General features: G+C 31.0%; 1 protein-coding gene across 1 annotated transcript in view; it reads right to left on the bottom strand.

The window, feature by feature from the left end:
* The window catches only part of LOC126890417 (putative vitellogenin receptor), a 243602-nt gene that overhangs the window by 36159 nt on the left and 187987 nt on the right, over window positions 1–19456 (bottom strand). The window contains exons 16-17 of the mRNA XM_050659325.1: window positions 17170–17308; window positions 6966–7048 (exon numbers count right to left, since the gene is read on the bottom strand). Of these exons, the coding sequence (XP_050515282.1) occupies window positions 6966–7048; window positions 17170–17308 (222 nt within the window). The remainder of the gene's footprint in view (window positions 1–6965; window positions 7049–17169; window positions 17309–19456) is intronic.

Genomic DNA, 19456 nt, shown 5'->3' with positions numbered 1-19456 from the left:
ATGTAAAAAGTAATTTTAAGAAAAAAATGTTTTTTACATTTTCTTCGTAAAACTAATATTTTTCGAGTTATTCGTGGTTGAAAGTAACAGTTTTTCGACGGAAAAATCGACTTTTTTAGTGGGTTTTTTGAGAATAACTCGAAAAATATGCATTTAATCAAAAAAACTGTAGATATCAAAATTGTATCTTTAATAACACAAACGAAACTGTTTTTCTATAATATTTTTACGGCAAATACAAACCGAGCTACGACATGTTAAAGGTTAGCTTTTTCGTCAAATGCATAATTTGAAATAATCAAAGCCAAATAACGGGAAAATTTTGCATTTTCCAGAAAACGTTACATGATATTTTTTCAAGCATACAATAAGATCTTCCAAAAAAGATAATAAAAAGTTTCTAGCATAAAAATTGAGCAACTTATGATCAAAAAAAAGTCAGTACCTGTTTTTTTTACGAAAAAAAACAGTGAAAACAACCCCCTAAGTACTCTTCTAACTCAAAATTGGTCTTCGCCTTTCTGTAGTTCATTTTATATTTATATTCTCAATACACCCAAGAAGTTTGACCTATTTAAAAAGCCTAATTTTAGAAAAATTGGAGTTTAAAGAAAAACAGATTTTTTGCAATTTTGCGTTTTTTATCATTTTCTTCAAAAATCTCCGAAAATACTGGAGATACGAAAAAAATGATAGATTACTAAATAGTAGGTTTTTTAATAGTTAAAATTTCCTTATGCATAGATTTTCATTATAGTGAACAGTTAGTGAGATATAGCTGTTTAAAACATCTATTTACGAGCCAACATCCCCTTATTCGAGCCCTTTAAACCCACCTCAATTAAAAATTAAGGGATCGTACGGAATTTAATTTACACAGTCTTATTACTCTTCAAAAATCCTACAAAACTATTATTAAAAAAACTTTTTATCGCCAAAAATGAAGGAGCTATATTTATAAAACTATTTTCTTTTTCGAAAAATTCGAATAGTCTCGTTAGAGAGCATTTTCAATTTACCTATATAATACCACAGACCCGGTTCGTATACTGGATGGCTAAAAAACTATTTGTATGTATATTTTTATATATTTGTAAATTCGTATTTTTGTGTAAATAAATGTTTTTGTAATTCTTTAATTCTACTTTTTTTCTGTATAGATCTATTAAATTGTCTACTTATAAAAATTGCAATTTTATTAAGGGTGGTTTTTAAGGGTTGAAATATTATGGTATTATATCCTAAAGCATAAAACTCCAGTAAATCATAACCAGTCAAAACCAAATTTTACCTATTTTAAAATTTACAATGTTTTTATATAATTTTTGACAATAAGGGTAGTTTACACCCCTAAAAATAATCAACGCCCTTGAGCATGATATAGAATATAGAATATAAAGTACAGGGTAAGATGATCGTAACCCAAATTTTTATGTAAATTGATGCAAGCCGAAATTGTTCTTTTAGGATAAGTAAACTTTTCATATATAGCTCCAACAAGGGTGGTTTTAAGGGTTGAAATATTGTGATATTATATCTTAATGCACAAAACAATTATTATGTAACTAATTAGAAACAAATTAGGGGCGGTTTCCACCCTTAAAAAACCAAAAGCGTACAACGGCTCAATATAGAAAATGAACTAGAGGGTAAATTGAGCCTAATCCCAAATTTTTGTACAAATCGATGCTGGACGAAAAAATTGCGAGGTTTTGCCATTTTTCCAGCTTCATTTCCTCAACTATCAAAATGAACTTTTTATTTATTCTAAGGGACTTTCGGCTCTCCGTAATAATTTATTCTTTCATTCTGCTTTTAAAATTTTTATTAGTTTTTTCAGGATTCGAAAAAAATGATACCATATCCGTGGTAATATTTTCCAAATCTATCTTTGTCTTACAACGCACTCAGTCGAATAGAATATTGTCAGCATATTGTCAGTCAGACAGTGGCAATCAGTGACAATTTTAAATATTTGAAATGGAATCGGTAATTTTTTGAGTTGTTGATTAAATAATATTGACATATAGTGTATTTGATAAATAATTGATTTAAGACGTGAACTTAATAAAAAGTTATTTTTGTGTATTACTTGTGGAAGATCCCCAAGCACAGAATACATCTGGATAATATATTCTGTGATCCAAGTATTTTGTTGTTAAAGATGTTAAAAATTGTAAGCGTTCCATAGTAACAATATATTATTAAAAAATCACTTTAACACTTTTCCTCTTTTCTCGATTGAGTATTAGTTTTTTTGTACATATAAATTATTACAATCACTGAATACATAGTGAAAAAATTATCACATTTATTAACTGAATTAATAATTTGCAATTATACAAATAACGTTATCCAGGAACATTCAAAAGCCATCTTTTTAAAGTTAATGATGAAATTGTCAAGTAGAATGACATTCTAGTAATGTTTACATATCCATACCAGTGTGAATTTTACTAGGCGTAATTTGCCGTGTAAAGACAGAAAAAGTAGGGATAGCCGTAAAATATTTGCGAATTACGTACCCATGGCCTTAAGGGGGTAGGCGCAAAATATTGATCCAGTGCTATTTAAATGCATTCACTTTTTTTCAAATCCTGAGAAAACTAATAAATATTTTTGAACAATTTAAACGCAGAATGAGAGATTACATTATTACCGAGTGCCTAAAATCCCTTAGAATAAACGAAAAGTTATAAAAGACAAATAATAGATAATAAACATTATAAAAGGTTTTTAGGGACTTTCGCCCTAGGTAATAATGTAATCGTGCATTCTGCGTTTAAATTTTTCAAAAATACATATTAGTTTTTCAGGATTCGAAAAAAATTAATGCATTTAAATAGCATTGGACCAAGATTTTGCGCCTATCCCCTTAATGAAACAATGTACATGATAGTAACATTTGTGTAAGAATAGTATAGTCGAAGCAATAAAGCACTGAATCTTCGAAAAAAAAACGACAAGACCGATCTTAATAATTCTTTTTGCATTCGATTCGTGAATGCGTCAGGAAATTTTGTGAACCCTAGCCATGAGATAATATTGAAAAACTGCATACAAAAAATGCATTCTTAACCTTTAACTACACGCGCTGGCGTATTTTGTACGCCAGATATAAGAACTCTACTGCAAATATATTAAAAAATTTAATTTTTGACCTTGTTTATGTCTCTAACCTATCACTGGAATGTGCTTTACAATTTGGTTTTAGTTTCGTTATAATCGGCGTTCTGGGAAGATCGTAATTTACAGTTTATTATTTGTTGTTTCCGGTGGTGGACAATATGCGCCACGATTATATTAATATAAGTAGCAATATAAGTACATAGTTCAATTGTTTTTTAGTCATTATGGCACAAAATATATTTTTCTTTATAAACAATACTTTTTCCCCCGTAAAAAATCACATTTCAAAAAATTTTTTATTAGCAATTTTATTTATCATGGAATCTAGTCATTCCATGATTCCAGTTATAAATCCCAATTGGCTTACAGAGAAGGAACTCCAAGTATTCACTGATGCCGAATAAGGTTTATAACAAACAACTAAGTGTATTTTTTCAAAAAAAAAATAAACAAATCCGCTGTTATTGCGTATTTTCTTGTGGTGTATAAAGTACGCCACGCGTGTAGTTATGTCATAACTTAATGCGCGGGTAGTTAAAGGTTAAAGTGCATCTCAAACAGACAATAAAAAAAATTCAGAACTCGTCAATAATCGGCGGAAATGGGTTCAATTTTGTTACTCTGGGGTTTTTGGGGTCGCTGAAAACGAATATGACGTCATAAGTGATCTTCGGGGTACCTGGTGCCCAGGGTACCTACTGTTTACCTCTTCATTAAAATTCATTAAAAAATTAGTCAAAAATCATTACTCAGGGGTTTTTTGAGGTCGCTGACGACAAATGTGACATCGGAAGTGATCTCCGGAATACCTGGTACCCAGGGTACCTACTGTTTATCTCGTGACTAATGATTTTTGACTAACTTTTTAATGAATTTGCCGAAAACTCCAGAAAATAAGGTAAACAGTAGGTACCCTGGGTACCAGGTATTCCATAGATCACTTCCGATGTCATATTCGTCGTAAGGGACCCCAAAAACCCCCCAAATAATGATTTTTGACTAATTTTTTAATAATTTTTTTTTCCGAAAACTCCACAAGACGAGGTAAATAGTAGGTACCCTGGGCACCAGGTACTCCGTAGATCACTTCCTATGTCATATCCGTGGTTAGTGACCATGATACAATAACTGAAGATATGACATGGAGTCGGTGGGCGGGGCCTACGTAGCTACGTCACTCTGTAAGTAGAACAGCATTAAATTCAGTATGGTCGTATAGTAAACGGTTTTTATTTTTTTGTTTAAAGTGAATTTTACTTATAATTTGTTAAACTTTTATTAAAAATGAAGTGTGCCGTGTTTGGTTGTAATGTGGAAAATAAACCACAAGGTCTCGATACGAATATCAAGTTTTTTAGTTTCCCAAAAGACAAAAAAGTGCGATGTGTGTGAAAACAATTATGTAAACGTAAAGGTGCAGACAATTTTAACGTTAACAACGCTCGTATCTGTTCAACACATTGTAAGAGCGACGATTATGAATGCAATCTGAAACACGAGCTGCTTGGATATTCTCCTAAAAATTTTCAATGCCTTAAAAAAACTATCCCATCTCAAAATTTAGTCAAAGCGTGAAAAGGCAAAGTGGATTCTGGTGGAGAGCAACTAACTATTTTTAATGGGAAATAAGTCACAATTTTACTAAAAAATGATTTTATTAACGCTTCGCAGTCCAAATCGGATGCCGTTTTCAAAATGCAAAAAATATTAGTCAACTAAACAAAAATGTTGTTGCTTAGTAAAAAATTAAAAAAGTAGAAGATTTTAAAATTATATTGCCAATTGTTCATTCGATTACAGGAAATCAACCCCACTTCAAGAATATCCGTCACAAAAAAATCATAGCATGTGATCTGTCTTAAATACAACCACATTCAACGGTTACAGTAAAATTGTCGTGTTAGAGATTCCATAAGAAATCACGAGGTAAAACTAGGAAAAAACCTCGTGATATCATCCAGACATCGTCAGTATTAGGTCTTACTTTAGTTTACTCTCAAAACTAACACATACCAGATTCTAATATAATACATACGATAATAATAGTAAGACCTAATACTTACGATGTCATGATAGTATTACGAGGTTTTTTCCTGGTTTTCACTCGTGATTTACTATGGAATCTCTAATGCGAGAATTTTACTGTCACGGTTGCATGTGATCATGTGGTTGTATTTTTAAAGACAGATCACATGCTATGATTTTTTTGTGACGGATATTCTTAAGTTGGGGTTGATTTCATGTAATCGAATGAACAATTGGCAATATCATTTTAAAGTCTTCTACTTTAAAATGTATAATATATTATGTCTGAATTGCTGACATAAATGAGTCAGATTAAATAAATTATTAGAAGAATTTTATACTAAGCAACATTTTTGTTTATATCATTAATATTTTTTGTATTTTGAGAACGGCATCCGATTTGGGCGTCGAAACGTTAATAAAATAATTTTTTGGTAAGACTGTGGCTTATTTCCCATTAAAAATAGTTAATTACAAAAATGCCACAAGAAAATAGCTTCAGAACAACAGTAGAGAGCAACGCTGTGTATTGTACAGTATAATATATATTCTTTTTCTCATGCTCACCTTTCAGTGCGTCACAGTTTTTCGATTTCTTTCTAACGCATTAAATTGTATGTGACAGAAAAAAAGGCACGTCCGTGATTACAGACATTTACAACATTTATTCTAGTTATTTTAGTTGTCGATAGATGGCGCCATAATAAAAAAAATATTTTTTTTTTAATTAGATAATAATATTACAAATATAATCTGTATAATTTATAAGACTATACAAATCAAGAAAAGACTATACAAGAAACACATTTGATTTGTTTTTATTCCAAATTAAAAATAAAATGTGACAACTGTCAGATTTAACTAAAATGACATGTTAGAATAAATGTCATAAATGTGTATTATCACGGACTTACCCTTTTTCCTATCATTTGTTACGCACTGAAAAATGCTCATGAAAAGGACAATACCTAATCAGACGTATCTTGCCTAATAATAAGAAATTATATTTGTAATTGATTTATATTATTAGATTATATTCTCAATAATTATATTTAATCATACTAAACAAAACACCACTTCTCAAAAATTTCACAATTGATATTAAAAGCTAAAATACCCAAATCATAATGGCAATGCATTCGAAGTGTAAAGGATCTACTCACAACGTGACGTCATACGCGACCTGAACGAAACTAGGAACGCTGCGTGTCGTATCTTGGGTTATTGTATCATGGTTAGAGACCCTGAAAACCACCCAAGTAATGATTTTTGACTAATTTTTTAATGAATTTTAATGACGAGATAAACAATAAATACCCTTGGCACCAGGTACTCCGGAGGTCACTTACGACGTCATATTCGTTTTCAGCGACCCCAAAAACCTCAGAATAACAAGATTGAACTCATTTCCGCTGATAATTGACGAGTTCTGATTTTTTTTGTCTGTTTGAGATGCACTTTAAGAATGCATTTTTGGTATGCAGTTTTTCAATATTATATCATGGCTCGGGGTCACAAAGTTTCCTGGCGCATTCACGAATCGAATGCAAGAAGTATTATTTAGATCCGTCCTGTCGTTTTTTTTCGGATGTAAGGCCGATTTTAGTGCTTTATTGCTTCGCCTAGTGTGCGAAATACCAAATACTATAAGCGATCTGCGATATCATCCACAAACCTACAATTTGTAAGAAAGTAATTAAAAATCGGCAGCGAAGATTTTAATTTGGGGTGAAACATCTATATTTGGCAATAGTCAGTATAAAAGGAGTTTTATTTTTTTAAAATTTTGTGAAATAAATTAAATAACTTACAACAATGCTCATCTGAACTATCAGTACAGTCATATTCTCCATCACATTCCCAATCTTTTGGTATGCAAGTTCCGACATCACACCTACAATTATAAAAAAAAATCAAATCTTAATACTGTCCTAATTCTATATTTATATGTATATAACAACGCTATAGGCCTTGGGGTCCCTGTTTGTTTTTGTTGTCTCCAATCTCTAACCCCTATTTCTGACAACTCTTCCATCACTGCTTTAAACCATTTCTTCTTTGGGAATCTTCTTCTTTTTTCCCCATTTCTCCCAAGTTCAGTATTGTTTTAACATTTTGGTTCTCTAGCATTCGTTTAATGTGATCAAGCCATTTAGCTCTTTGGGCTCGTATTTTTACCAAATTTATTAGTTTTCCTCATTTTTCTTCTTTGTTCATCTTCTCTAAAATATTCTCTGTCATTTGCATTCCTCCAAAGATTTTTCTATAACCTCTGTTTCTTTAATTTTCATATTTTTGCTAGCATTTGCTATGTCTCCTCTCATTTCCATGCCTCTTTGTTGAAGATATTCTGCTTTAGCGGCGAATCGATTGAGGGTAAAATTTGATTGATCCGCGCGCATGCGCACACCGACACTATGATATTAGTCGTTATACGGGCTCTGATTGGGTGTTGAAATTTTGAAATGATCTGTCAATAATTGTTCAATATGGAGGTTATCGGTAAACAAAAATATTGTATAATATTAGTTTTTATTGATGTGTGGACAGAAATAAAATCAAATTTATAATTATGGTGACTTTTTAAATAGTTTTGAAAAGCCGCAGGTACGTAATTCTAAATGTTTCAGTTGGAAATACCTAATAGTTTCAATACCTATCTATTTGGAAAATGTATACAAAATAATGTAGTTACCTATTAGTAGGCAATGCTTTAATTTCCATAATCTGATTACGAACAAACTTTCTACAAATCTTCATCTCATATATCGTTTTCTTACTCTATATTTTGTTGTATTTTATTTCCACAAAAATCAAACTAATAATTTTATTAAATTCATATAAATTTATGGTGTAAACGTTTAGTTTGTGTATATTCCCACATGACGTATACGTGAATGTGGTGCAGTTTGAAATGCCGTCAACTTTCGTACGGCGCGGTAGACGTGAAGTGGGTTCGAGCCCCAAGCAAGTTATTATTTTTTTTATTTTTTTTATAGATTTTATGATTGTAAGTATATTATTATATAATTTTTGAAGATATTCTTCTTTTTTGAAAGTGGTAGATAAGAAAGTTAGTTTGATTTTTAAATAAAATAAGTACAAATAACCTTTTAAGTATATCTATTTACTTCGTTTAAATTACCTATTATATAACAGAAGAATATCTTCTTACGTACGTACAAAGTACACACACATTCTTTTCTTTTTGTGTTTTTATTAGTCCGTATCTTTTCTCTTCTTCTTCAAATTTCTGAAAAACTTTTTCTAGATGTTTTTTCGTTTTCACTAGTATCACGACATCATCCGCGTAAGCTATGCACTGTTCCTTTTTCCTATGACTATTGAAAACAGTCCTGTTTGTGCTCACATTTAATTTTTTTACAATTTGTGTTAATACTTCTTCTTCTTGATATGCCTATCCGTGAGGAATGTAGGCGATCATCATGGAAACCTTTATCTTATCTGCATCAGCGTGGAAAAGCTGCACAGATGTTTTGTTGAACCAGGTTCTGAGGTTCTTTAACCAGGATGTTCTTCTTGTTCCTGGACCTCGCTTTGCAAATATTTTTCCTTGCAGGATGGATTGTAGGAGGGATTATCTGGATTCTTTTCGCTCAACTGCTTTATTATTTATTTTATAACTCGAGAAAGACTAGATTGATTTGGCTACTTTTGATTTTGAAATATTTGTAGAAGTCTAAGGAAGAAGATCTTTACAATATCCCATTGGATATCAAATTTTATTAGTTGTATAGGAAGTGTGTCAAAAATGTGCTCCTTGCTTAACAATATCTCTATTTTTGACAATATCGAAAATTAATATACACAAAATATGTTTAAAATTAAAAATAATTTTAAAACATTGTTTACTTACAATGCTAAAAATTATTTTTCAACCTTTTCTCTGCGATAAAGTTGAAAATTCAAATTTGTGCATTAATGAAATACATTTTAATAATTAAACAAGCTGAAAATGCGAGCATTATCATAACGAAAACTTTGTTTATATACGTATTTAAATTCATAATATAGAAAATTGCTATTCCGAAAAGCTGTTCAAAATTAAAAATTATGTTTTAATGTGCAAATATATCATTCTAATTTATATGTTGTGAACTATAAAGATACTTTACTCGAAATTCATATTTTTTTACATACCTCGTATAAAATTAATAAAATTTGATACACGATGGTTGCATCATAAATCTTAGACCAAGAAGAGATTTTTATGAAGAATAACTTTTCTTCGTCAAATTAAAAATACAAGAGTTATAACTGAAAATGATGTTGGTATCCATAATTTGAGAAAATTCGTCAAATATTTTTTTCCATTAGAAGGATGTAATTTTATCTATAGTATTTTTACTACAAAAACGTTTTTACGTAGGTCAAAATTTTTGACGTAAGATAACTGTCAAAATATTAGAATGTGACTTTTCATATTGCCGTGTTTATAATAAACATAGCAATAATGAAAAGTTACATTCTAATGTTTTGACAGTTCTCTTACGTCAAAAATTTTGACCTACGTAATAACGTTTTTGTAGTAAAAATACTATATCAGAACATATTTTCTTTATTCCAAACCACATTTTAAATAACAATTTTCCAATATTGTAAAATAAATAATACATACATGATAAAGATACTTTTTACTGATGAACTTTACTTGGATCTACAGACCGAGCGAGTCTCGTAAATTCCACGGCTTTGCGCCACGCTTCACGCAACCGTATTTGCGTACTTGTGTTTCGGGTTGTGTGGTCTATAATCGTTTCTACTGATTCATTATTAATATAGTATAATATGTATTATTGCTTTCAAAATATACTCAAATTGTATTTTTATACATTCATTACACATATTATTTTATATAATAATTAAATTCACTATGAAATGTCATTTATATTTTATTAATAGCTAAATAATTTAAAATTTAGTTTGACATTCACGAAGTGTCAAACTCAAATGTAAATAATAACATTTGCTTTGCTTAACAAATTCAGATTTAAAAAAGTAGCCTACTTCCTAATCAAAGATTTCAGCTGACGTTTAGTGCCTGGTAGGAGATAATCGGATTGTGACGTCACATTTTAGATTTTGAGGTCGATTATCTCGAAGACGGTTAGAGATATCGAAATGCCGTTTTCAGATTTGGATTCAGAAGACAAAACTACATAAGAATCCATCGATACATCTGCTCTAAGTATTGCAGGAGCCGCAACGCAATAACACACAGACTTTTGCAAATTTATAAACGAAAAGTTTTCGTTGAAAATTTAATAAAATAATTCTAAATACCTTATTTAGATTAAACAAGGTGCCAAAAGCATGGATTTCACGGGAAACGTAAAAAAGTAAATAGACCCGAAGTTAGTCGCAGTTTTAGTGACGTAAATCTAAAAGAGTATAATACAGGGTGTTTCATAGAGAAACGGAAATACTTTAATTGTGAATAGAGGTCACCGAGGCGGTTCTAGTTATACTACATTTTTTGCCCTACCGACTTTTATAACCGAGTTACAGGGTGTTTTATCGATTTTGCCAATTTTTTTCCTGAGCCATAACTTTAGAACTACCCTGTATATTTTTTTGATATTTGGTACACATGTGTCTCATCCAAAACTCAAACGACCGACATACCAATCACAAGAAAAATTTAGGTCCGGATTAACAAAAAATTATAAAGTAATCTTGACCTTAAAACAACACCCTGTATATTGAAATTCTGAAAATTTGTTTACATATTTGAAAAGAGCACAAAAAACTAAGTCTAATTGTCCGCTTCAATTTTTGGGCCAGACAATAAATTGATTTTAATTTTGAAATTATATTGAATTTTTTAAGAACTTTGATATTAAAGAGCAGGTATTATTAACTTTTAATTATAAATTTTTAAAGCTACTGAATAAATACTCATTTTAAAATTAATCAATACTTATTTACCACATTGTAACGACCCAATTATTAATCACAAGAAAAATCCAGGTCCGGATTAACAAAAAAACATAAAGTAATTGTGATCTTAAAACAACACCCTGTATATTGAAATTTTCAAAATTTGTTAGCACATTTGAAAAGACCACAAAAATCTGAGTTTATTGATTTGCTTTACTTTTTTGATAAGGAAATTTAATGACTTTAATTTTGAAATTAAATATATTGATACTTTTAAGAACACTGAAATTAAAAAGCAGATTTTTAAAGCACTTTTAACAATAAATTATTAAAGTCTTTAAATAAATACCCATTTTAAAAATAATCAATACTTATTTACGAGATTCGAACGACCCACTTACAAAGCACAACAAAAATCCAGGTCCTGATTAACAAAACAATATAAAGTAATTGCAACCTTGAAACAACACCCTCTATATTGAAATCTAAATTCGTTTGCACATAGGTATGAAAAGAGCACAAAAAGCTAAGTTTAATCGTTGGCCTCAATTTTTTGGCCAGACAATTTAATGAATTTCATTTTGAATTTATGTCGAAATTTTTAAGAACTTCTAGGAACTCATAATAAAAATTTCGATATAATTTCAAAAGTAATGTCATTAAGTTGTCTGCACAATAAATTAAAGCGGGACATTAAACTTAGTTTTTCGTGCTCCTTTCAAGTGTGCAAACGTATTTTAAAAATTTCAATATACAGGGTGCTTTTTCAAGGTCACAATTAGGATTTTTTTTTTTTTTTTTTTTTTTTTTTTGTAAGCATTTATTAACAATCAGAATTACATAATTCTATAAGCTAATTTGATAACAAGTACAATAACATATATCAATGTATTATTGTACACTAAAATGGCGTTATGAGGTACATCACCCAGCGGTTTCACCTCAGTTTCAGCGAAGATCTATGGGCCATAATCTTCGCAATCTTCTGTTGTTTAGTGGCTGTAGTAATGGTAATATTAATTGGTTGGGGTGGTCTTCCAATTTCTCGTGATGTCTGTTGGCTCTTTCTTGAATTACTGTGCTGACTAACGGGATGTTCAGGTCTGTATGAAGGGTTTGGTTGGAAATGTACCACGGGGCATTTGCGATGGTGCGTAGAATTTTTGATTGAGTTCTTTGGATAATTTTTGTGTTTGATTTGCTGGCACAACTCCATAGTTCTATACCGTACGTCCATATAGGTTTGATGACTGTTTTATAAATCAGCAGTTTGTTCTCAATTGAGAGTCGAGATTTTCTACCTATAAGCCAATTAATTTCTTTCACTCTTAACTCAATTTGTTTCTTCTTCTTTAAAATGTGTTGTTTCCAGTTTAATTTAGAATCAAGATGAAGCCCCAGGTATTTGACGATGTTCTGTTGTGGTATGTTGACTTGATTAAGGCTAATATTTGGGCATTGGTCTTTCCTTAGTGTGAAAGTTATATGTGTTGACTTAGTTTCGTTAGCTTTTATCTTCCATTTCTTTAACCACTGTCCAATTTGGTCTAGGTGTTCTTGAAGTTTTAATACTGCAGCTCTTGGATCCTCTTCAGTTGCAAATATTGCTGTGTCATCAGCGAAAGTTCCAATGGTGGTTTGTGGAGAGGTTGGTAAATTGGATGTGTACAGTACATAAAGAAGTGGACCCAATATACTACCTTGTGGGACTCCTGATTGAATTTTGTTACGGTTTGATAGTTCATCCTCCACTTTAGTTTCAAATTCTCTGTGATTTAGATATGATTTTAATAAGTCAAAGTATTTGTTGGGTAGGGATTTTTTGATTTTATAAAGTAATCCTGGGTGCCATACCTTATCAAATGCTTGGCTGATGTCCAGAAAGGCTGCTGTGCAATACTGTTTATTGTCCAAAGCTCTATTAATTTCATTTGATATGCGATGGCATTGTTGCACTGTAGAATGACCTTGCCGGAATCCAAACTGGTGTTCTGGGATCCAGTTTTGGAATTCTAGGTCGCTCATAATTCTTTTAAGTAACAGCTTTTCAAGAAGTTTTGACATTATTGGCAGTAGACTTATTGGGCGGTATGATGAAACATCCGTTAAAGCTTTACCAGGTTTCGGTATCATAATTACTTGGGCAATTTTTAGTGATATAGGCCAATAATTAAGTCTTAAGATTGCATTTAATATGTACAATAACTTCATTATACCTTTTTTAGGAAGTTGTTTTAGCATTGTTGCTGTTATGAGATCAGTGCCTGGTGCCTTCTTTTCATTCAAATGATTAATTTCATCTTTGATCTCCTTCGGTGTAATTAAAGTTAGTCGCTCTCGTTGATTAATTGGTAAGGCTAGTTCCTGCTCTACTTCTTGTACTTGGTCATTGTCGTGTGGCTTGAAGACTTCAGTTAGATGTTCAGCAAATAAATCAGCTTTTTCTTTGTTGCTTTTTGCCCATGGTCCTGGTGGTAATGAGTTTTTCCGAATTGGAGGTGAAGTATTTATTGGTTTATTTTTATTTTTGATTGGTTTCCAGATAGAGTTATCTTGACGCGAAAGGTTTGATACATAGTTTTCAAATGAGTTGTTTCTCATCTGTTCTAGAGCTGTTTTTAAGTTTCTTGTTTTGTTATTATAAATTGTCCTGTCGTCTGGTCTGTGAGTTCTTTGCCAAATTGATCTAGCTTTTCGTTTTTCTGCTACTAGTCTTTTTATTTCAAGAGGAATGTTGGTTGAAAATTTTTTTTGTCCAGGTTGAGGGGTAGACTGTTTGGCAGCATTTTGAAGTAAGTTGATTAGATTATTAGTTTCTGTTTCTATTTGTTCGGGAGTTTGCAATCTCACTAATAGATTTACTTCCTGTTCTATGATTAGCCGGTATGTGTCCCAGTTTGTTTTGAAGTTATGCAGTCGAGATGTTGGTTTTTTGATTATCACCGTTGTGCTAATTGTGGCAATTATGGGACTATGATCTGATGATAAATCAAAACTTGGTACTACATCTGTATATGATTGAGATATTCCGTTTGTAATAAAGAAATCCAATAGGTCTGGTGTTTTATTTGGATCGGTTGGCCAATATGTCGGTGATCCCGTCGATAGGAATGAGTAGCTTTTATCCTGGATAACTTTTGCTAGCTCTCTGCCTTTGGTGGTTGTTAGGCGTGAACCCCATAGCGTATGTTTACAGTTGTAATCTCCACCTGCTATAAATTTTGGCCCTAGAGTTTCGAAAAAGGGTAGAAGATCTTCTTTTGTAAGTCTATGCCTGGGCGGACAATAAATTGCTGTGACAGTTATATCATATGGAAGAGTTTGTATTTTTATCGATGTTGCTTGAATGTGATTTGTTTCGTATTTTAGCATTTCATAATGTTTTATAGTTTCTCTTATCAATATGGCTGAACCTCCGTGGGCTGTACCATCTGGGTGATTTGTGTAATATAATTTATACTTAGGTATCTTGAAGTAGGTTCTGTCTGTAAAATGGGTTTCACTTACTAGTAGTATGTCAATGAAATTTTGTTCCAGAAATAGTTTTATATCTTCTTTATGATTAGGAAGACCATTGGCATTCCATTGGGCAATTCTTATGAACTTAGACATTGTTAGTTTACTTTATTTACTAGCATGGAAATCATGTTGAGCACCATACTGTTTTGTTGCATTAGCTGGTTAAATAAATTTTTAAACTCTTCTAGAAATTTGGTAAGTATACTCGCTGTATCTTCGTTATTGTTCTGATTATTTGCTGCAGCTTGAGCGTAACTTTCATACTGATTCTGAATCCTGGGTTGTGTATATATTCTGGGTTGTGTATGTATTTGATTTATTGCTGGATTTAATACGTTTCCTCTGTTATGATACCTGTTATTAATATTATAAATTTTTTGGTAATGTTCACATCCTTTATAATTTGCGGGGTGATCCCCACCACATAATGCACATTTTGCTGGAGTTTCTCTAGTCTTCTTACAAGTTGTGGTATTGTGGGCTCCTCCGCATTTGACGCATACAAATGGTATATTGCAATATGACTTGGAGTGACCGTACGATTGGCATCTCATGCATTGTATTATGCGATTTTTGGTTGTTCGGGGAGGTTCAATTTCAATAACTCTATTCTGTAGCCCCCTTAAGTTATAAATATCTTTGTTATTTGCTGCCGGTTCGAGATCCACGAAGAACAAATTAAGTGGCTCTTTAGTAATTCTGTGTTGTGCATTTATTATATTTCGAACTTTACGACCCAGTTTTAGGAGTTCGTTTTTTATATCCTCGGTGTTAGTAGAGTGGTGAAGGTATTTTATTACAACTCTATAGGCTCGATCCTGTTTTAACTGATATGTATGGTGATAAATGTTATGTTCATTAAAATATCTAACCATTTTTCTATATGTATCTGACGTGCCACAACTTAATTTTACGACATTGTTAGTTAAACTTTTTGTATGATATTCTTCCCTTTCTGCTACATCCTTAATTTTTTGTACCATTTTTTGATAGTCTTGTACACCGTGTATGAAAATTGGTGGAGGGTTTGCTGTGTTGTTCTCCTTGGGAGGGACTACTTCATTTTCTAGCGCTTCAAATCTATTTTCTGTTGCAATAATATTTGTACTGTTTGCATTTGTACTGTTTGGATTTTCTTGTGATTAGTAAGTGAGTCCTTCTAACGCAGTAAATAATAACTGATTATTTTTAAAATTAGTATTTATTCATTAACTTGAATGATTTATTATTAAAAGTGTTTGCACAATAAGTAAAAGTGAACCGACAAATTCGGATTTTTGTGGTCTTTTCAAATGTGCCAACAAATTTTGAAAATGTCAATATACATGGTGTTGTTTCAAGGTCACAATTACTTTATGTTTTTTGTTAATCCGGACCTGGATTTTTCTTGTGATTAATAATTTGGTTTTTACAATGTGGTAAATAAGTATTGATTCATTTTAAAATGAGTATTGATTCAGTAACTTTAATAATTTATAATTAAAAGTTAATAATACCTGCTTTTTAATGTTGAGTTCTTAAAAAATTCAATATAATTTCAGAATTAAAGTCAAAAAATTATCTGGCCGAAAAATCGAAGCAAACCATAGACTTAGTTTTTGTGCTCTTTTCAAATATGCAAACAGATGTTCAAAATTTCAATAAACGGGGTGTTGTTTTAAGGTCAAAATTACTTTATAATTTTTTGTTAATCCGGACCTGGATTTTTCTTGTGATTAGTATGTCGGTCGTTTGGGTTTTAAATGAGACATATGTGTACCAAATATTAAAAAAATGTACAGGGTGGTTCAAAATTTATGGCTTAGGAAAGAAATGAGCAAAATCGATAAAACACCCTGTAACTCGGATATAAAAGTCGGTAGGGCAAAAAAATGAGTATACCTAGAACGGCGTCGGTGACCACTATTCACAATTAAAGTATTTCCGTTTCCCAATGAAACACCCTGTATAACCAAATACTATTGACTGTAATACATCCAACTCCCACAGAAATCTGGAAGCACTTTGCCACTAGCGCGCTAGCGCCACTGTCGGCTTGAAGTGAAACTACGTCTTGAAAATGTAAAATTTGACGTAAACATTCAAATTTATTTTTATAAATTTTTGAAAAACGAGCTAATTTTGCTAAATTAAATTAAAATAAAAATAGTTCAAACACTTATACAAAAACAATAATAAAGCAATTTTATAAATGTAAGGTTAGATTGCTCTGGTTATCACCTAGTTATATTGTTTGCTTCCTCAAATGTAATGGGAAATGTCAAGAGTTGTATATATTACAGTCAATAGTATTTGATATAACTGTGTGCATGTGACAATAACATTGTTGTTTTTAGTATTTTCTTTACAATTTCATCACATTTTCTCACCTTTTAAACCTTGCTTGTACTTCTACAAATCTTTGAAAATCCAAATTAGCTAATTCGATTCAGTCATTCTGCAGCTGTTATAAAAAAGATATAACAAAATAAAATGACGTTTATTAAACGTCATTCAATGCCTATGCTTACATATTGAACGACCGTACCGGACAGACTGGATTTTATGAGATTATATAATATTATAAAGAGTAAATTATTGATTCAATAAACTTACCTAAACTGAGATTCCAAACAAATATTATTTTCGCAGTTTAGTTCATCTGATCCATCATCGCAATCATGGAAAGCATCACATACAAAGCGTTCAGATATGCATTCGGAGCTTTTACAGGTAAAATGTCCGGGAGGACATCCTACAAACGTTAGTGAAATAAATTAGTTAGCAAAATTAATTTATTGGACATGAGTTTAAGGATAGTTTAATTAAAAATTAATTGGAAGCAGTTAACACGTTGTTTTAAAAATAAAAAACTAGTTACATGCTCATTAGGCCAGAAAATGAAGCTGAACCTCGCAATTTTTTCGTCCAGCATCGGATTGTACAAAAAATTGGTATCAGGCGCATTTCACTCTCTAGTTCATTTTCTATATTGAGCCGTTGTACGCTTTTGGTTTTTTAAGGGTGAAAACTACCCCTAATTGTAAAAAATTATAAAATAACATTTTAAACTATAATATGGTCACCATTTGGTTTTTATTAGTTAAATAATTATTGTTTTATATTTTAGTATATAATATCATAATATTTCAACCCTTAAAACCACCCTTGTTGGAGCTATATATAAAAAATGTATTTATCCTGAAAGTATAATTTCGGCTTGCATCGATTTGCACAAAAATTTGGGACAAGGATCGTCTTACCCTGTACTTCATATTCTATATCATGCTCAAGGGCGTTGATTATTTCGGGGTGTAAACTACCCCTTATTGTCAAAACTTATACATTTTAAATCTTAATATGGGTAAAATTTGGTTTTGATTGGTTAAATAATGATTGTTTTAGGCTTTAGGATATAATATCATAATATTTCAATCCTTAAAAACCACCCTTAATTACACTGAAATTTGTATTAACACTGGCGAGAAATCAATGAAATATACACTCACACACGCAGACACATGAGCAGATGTTTCTTCTTTTCTGTCTTTCGATTTTAATGAAGAAAAGGGAACATATAACGTATTACTGCCAAAAAACCGGTTCTGTGTTATTATATACATACATTGAAAATCCTCTATTACACTCCTAGTCCAGGGCGAATCTGTTTTGAGATGGACTTTGAGAGGTGACTCAATTTTTTTTGCAGAAATTGCTTGAAAATAATTGAAACAATAATATTTGAGTTATCCTCCCGCTCAAAATGATCCGGAATATTGTTTAAATAATCAAAATGAAGGAAAAATTCGATTTTTTTATTGGTTTTTTGCTTATAACTTTAAAACTGTTCATTTCTGAGAAAAGTTGTACTGACATAAAAGTTGCGTAATTAAATTTTCTATAACACAGAATTAGTTAAAAATTAAAAAAATCGTCACCCTTGTTGCAAAATAGCAATAATTGCGAAAAAAACCATACAAAAACAAGTATTCGCATTTTACGTTTTTCAACCATTTGCGCTACACTTAGGACTTTCATATTTTACCCAGAAAAACTTCATGATATAGTAAAACAACACTGTAAATTTTATTAAGATCGGTTTAATAGATTTTGCAAAATAAATTTTGCAGTCCAGCTTTCGCAAAAAAAAATCATTTTTTCAAAATGTTGCAGGACTGAAAATAAAGCAGATAGCAAATTGGATTTTTTTTGCCTATAGAAGTGTACTGTACCTTTCATTTGCAATTTGCAAAATTAAAATCGATTAATTAACACGGCGTCAGGAAATTTTTTAAATAAACATTAATTGTTGGTGCTACGCGCAGGACAGCGGTGTTCGCTTCACACAAGTTGATTTCCACCAAAATTTCTTCCAATCTTTATCTAATATATTATTTTATTACTCTATATTTTGTTGTATTTTAATATTTTAATTCCACAAAAATACAACTAATTTTATTATTGTTTGTGAAATATTGTTTAAACAATTGCATATGTTTAAAAATAATTACCTTTTTTTCTCTAAGTTAAAATATATGAACAAAGAAAGTTTTTGCTAAAAAAAGTGTTATTTTAAAAGATAGAGTATGTGTTTTTATTTTGCAATAAACAAATTTGTTTATTTATATCGAAATGTAATAAAAATTAAAATGTACCAATCATTATCAAAGGTCATTGGAATGCCCAATCAGAGCAAACTATCCGCTGTCCTGCGCGTAGCACCAATAATTAATGTTTATTTAAAAAAATTCCTGACGCCGTGGTAGTTAATCGATTTTAATTTTGTAAATTGCAAATGAAAGGTACAGTACACGTCTATACGTACAAAAAATTTTAACTTGCTATCTGCTTTATTTTCAGTCCTGTAACATTTTGATGAATTTTTTTGCGAAGGCTGGATTGC

The sequence above is a fragment of the Diabrotica virgifera genome, chromosome 8 (genome assembly GCF_917563875.1).
Source record: "Diabrotica virgifera virgifera chromosome 8, PGI_DIABVI_V3a".
Lineage (NCBI taxonomy): Eukaryota > Metazoa > Arthropoda > Insecta > Coleoptera > Chrysomelidae > Diabrotica > Diabrotica virgifera.
This window is presented reverse-complemented; position numbering and strand designations above follow the sequence as displayed.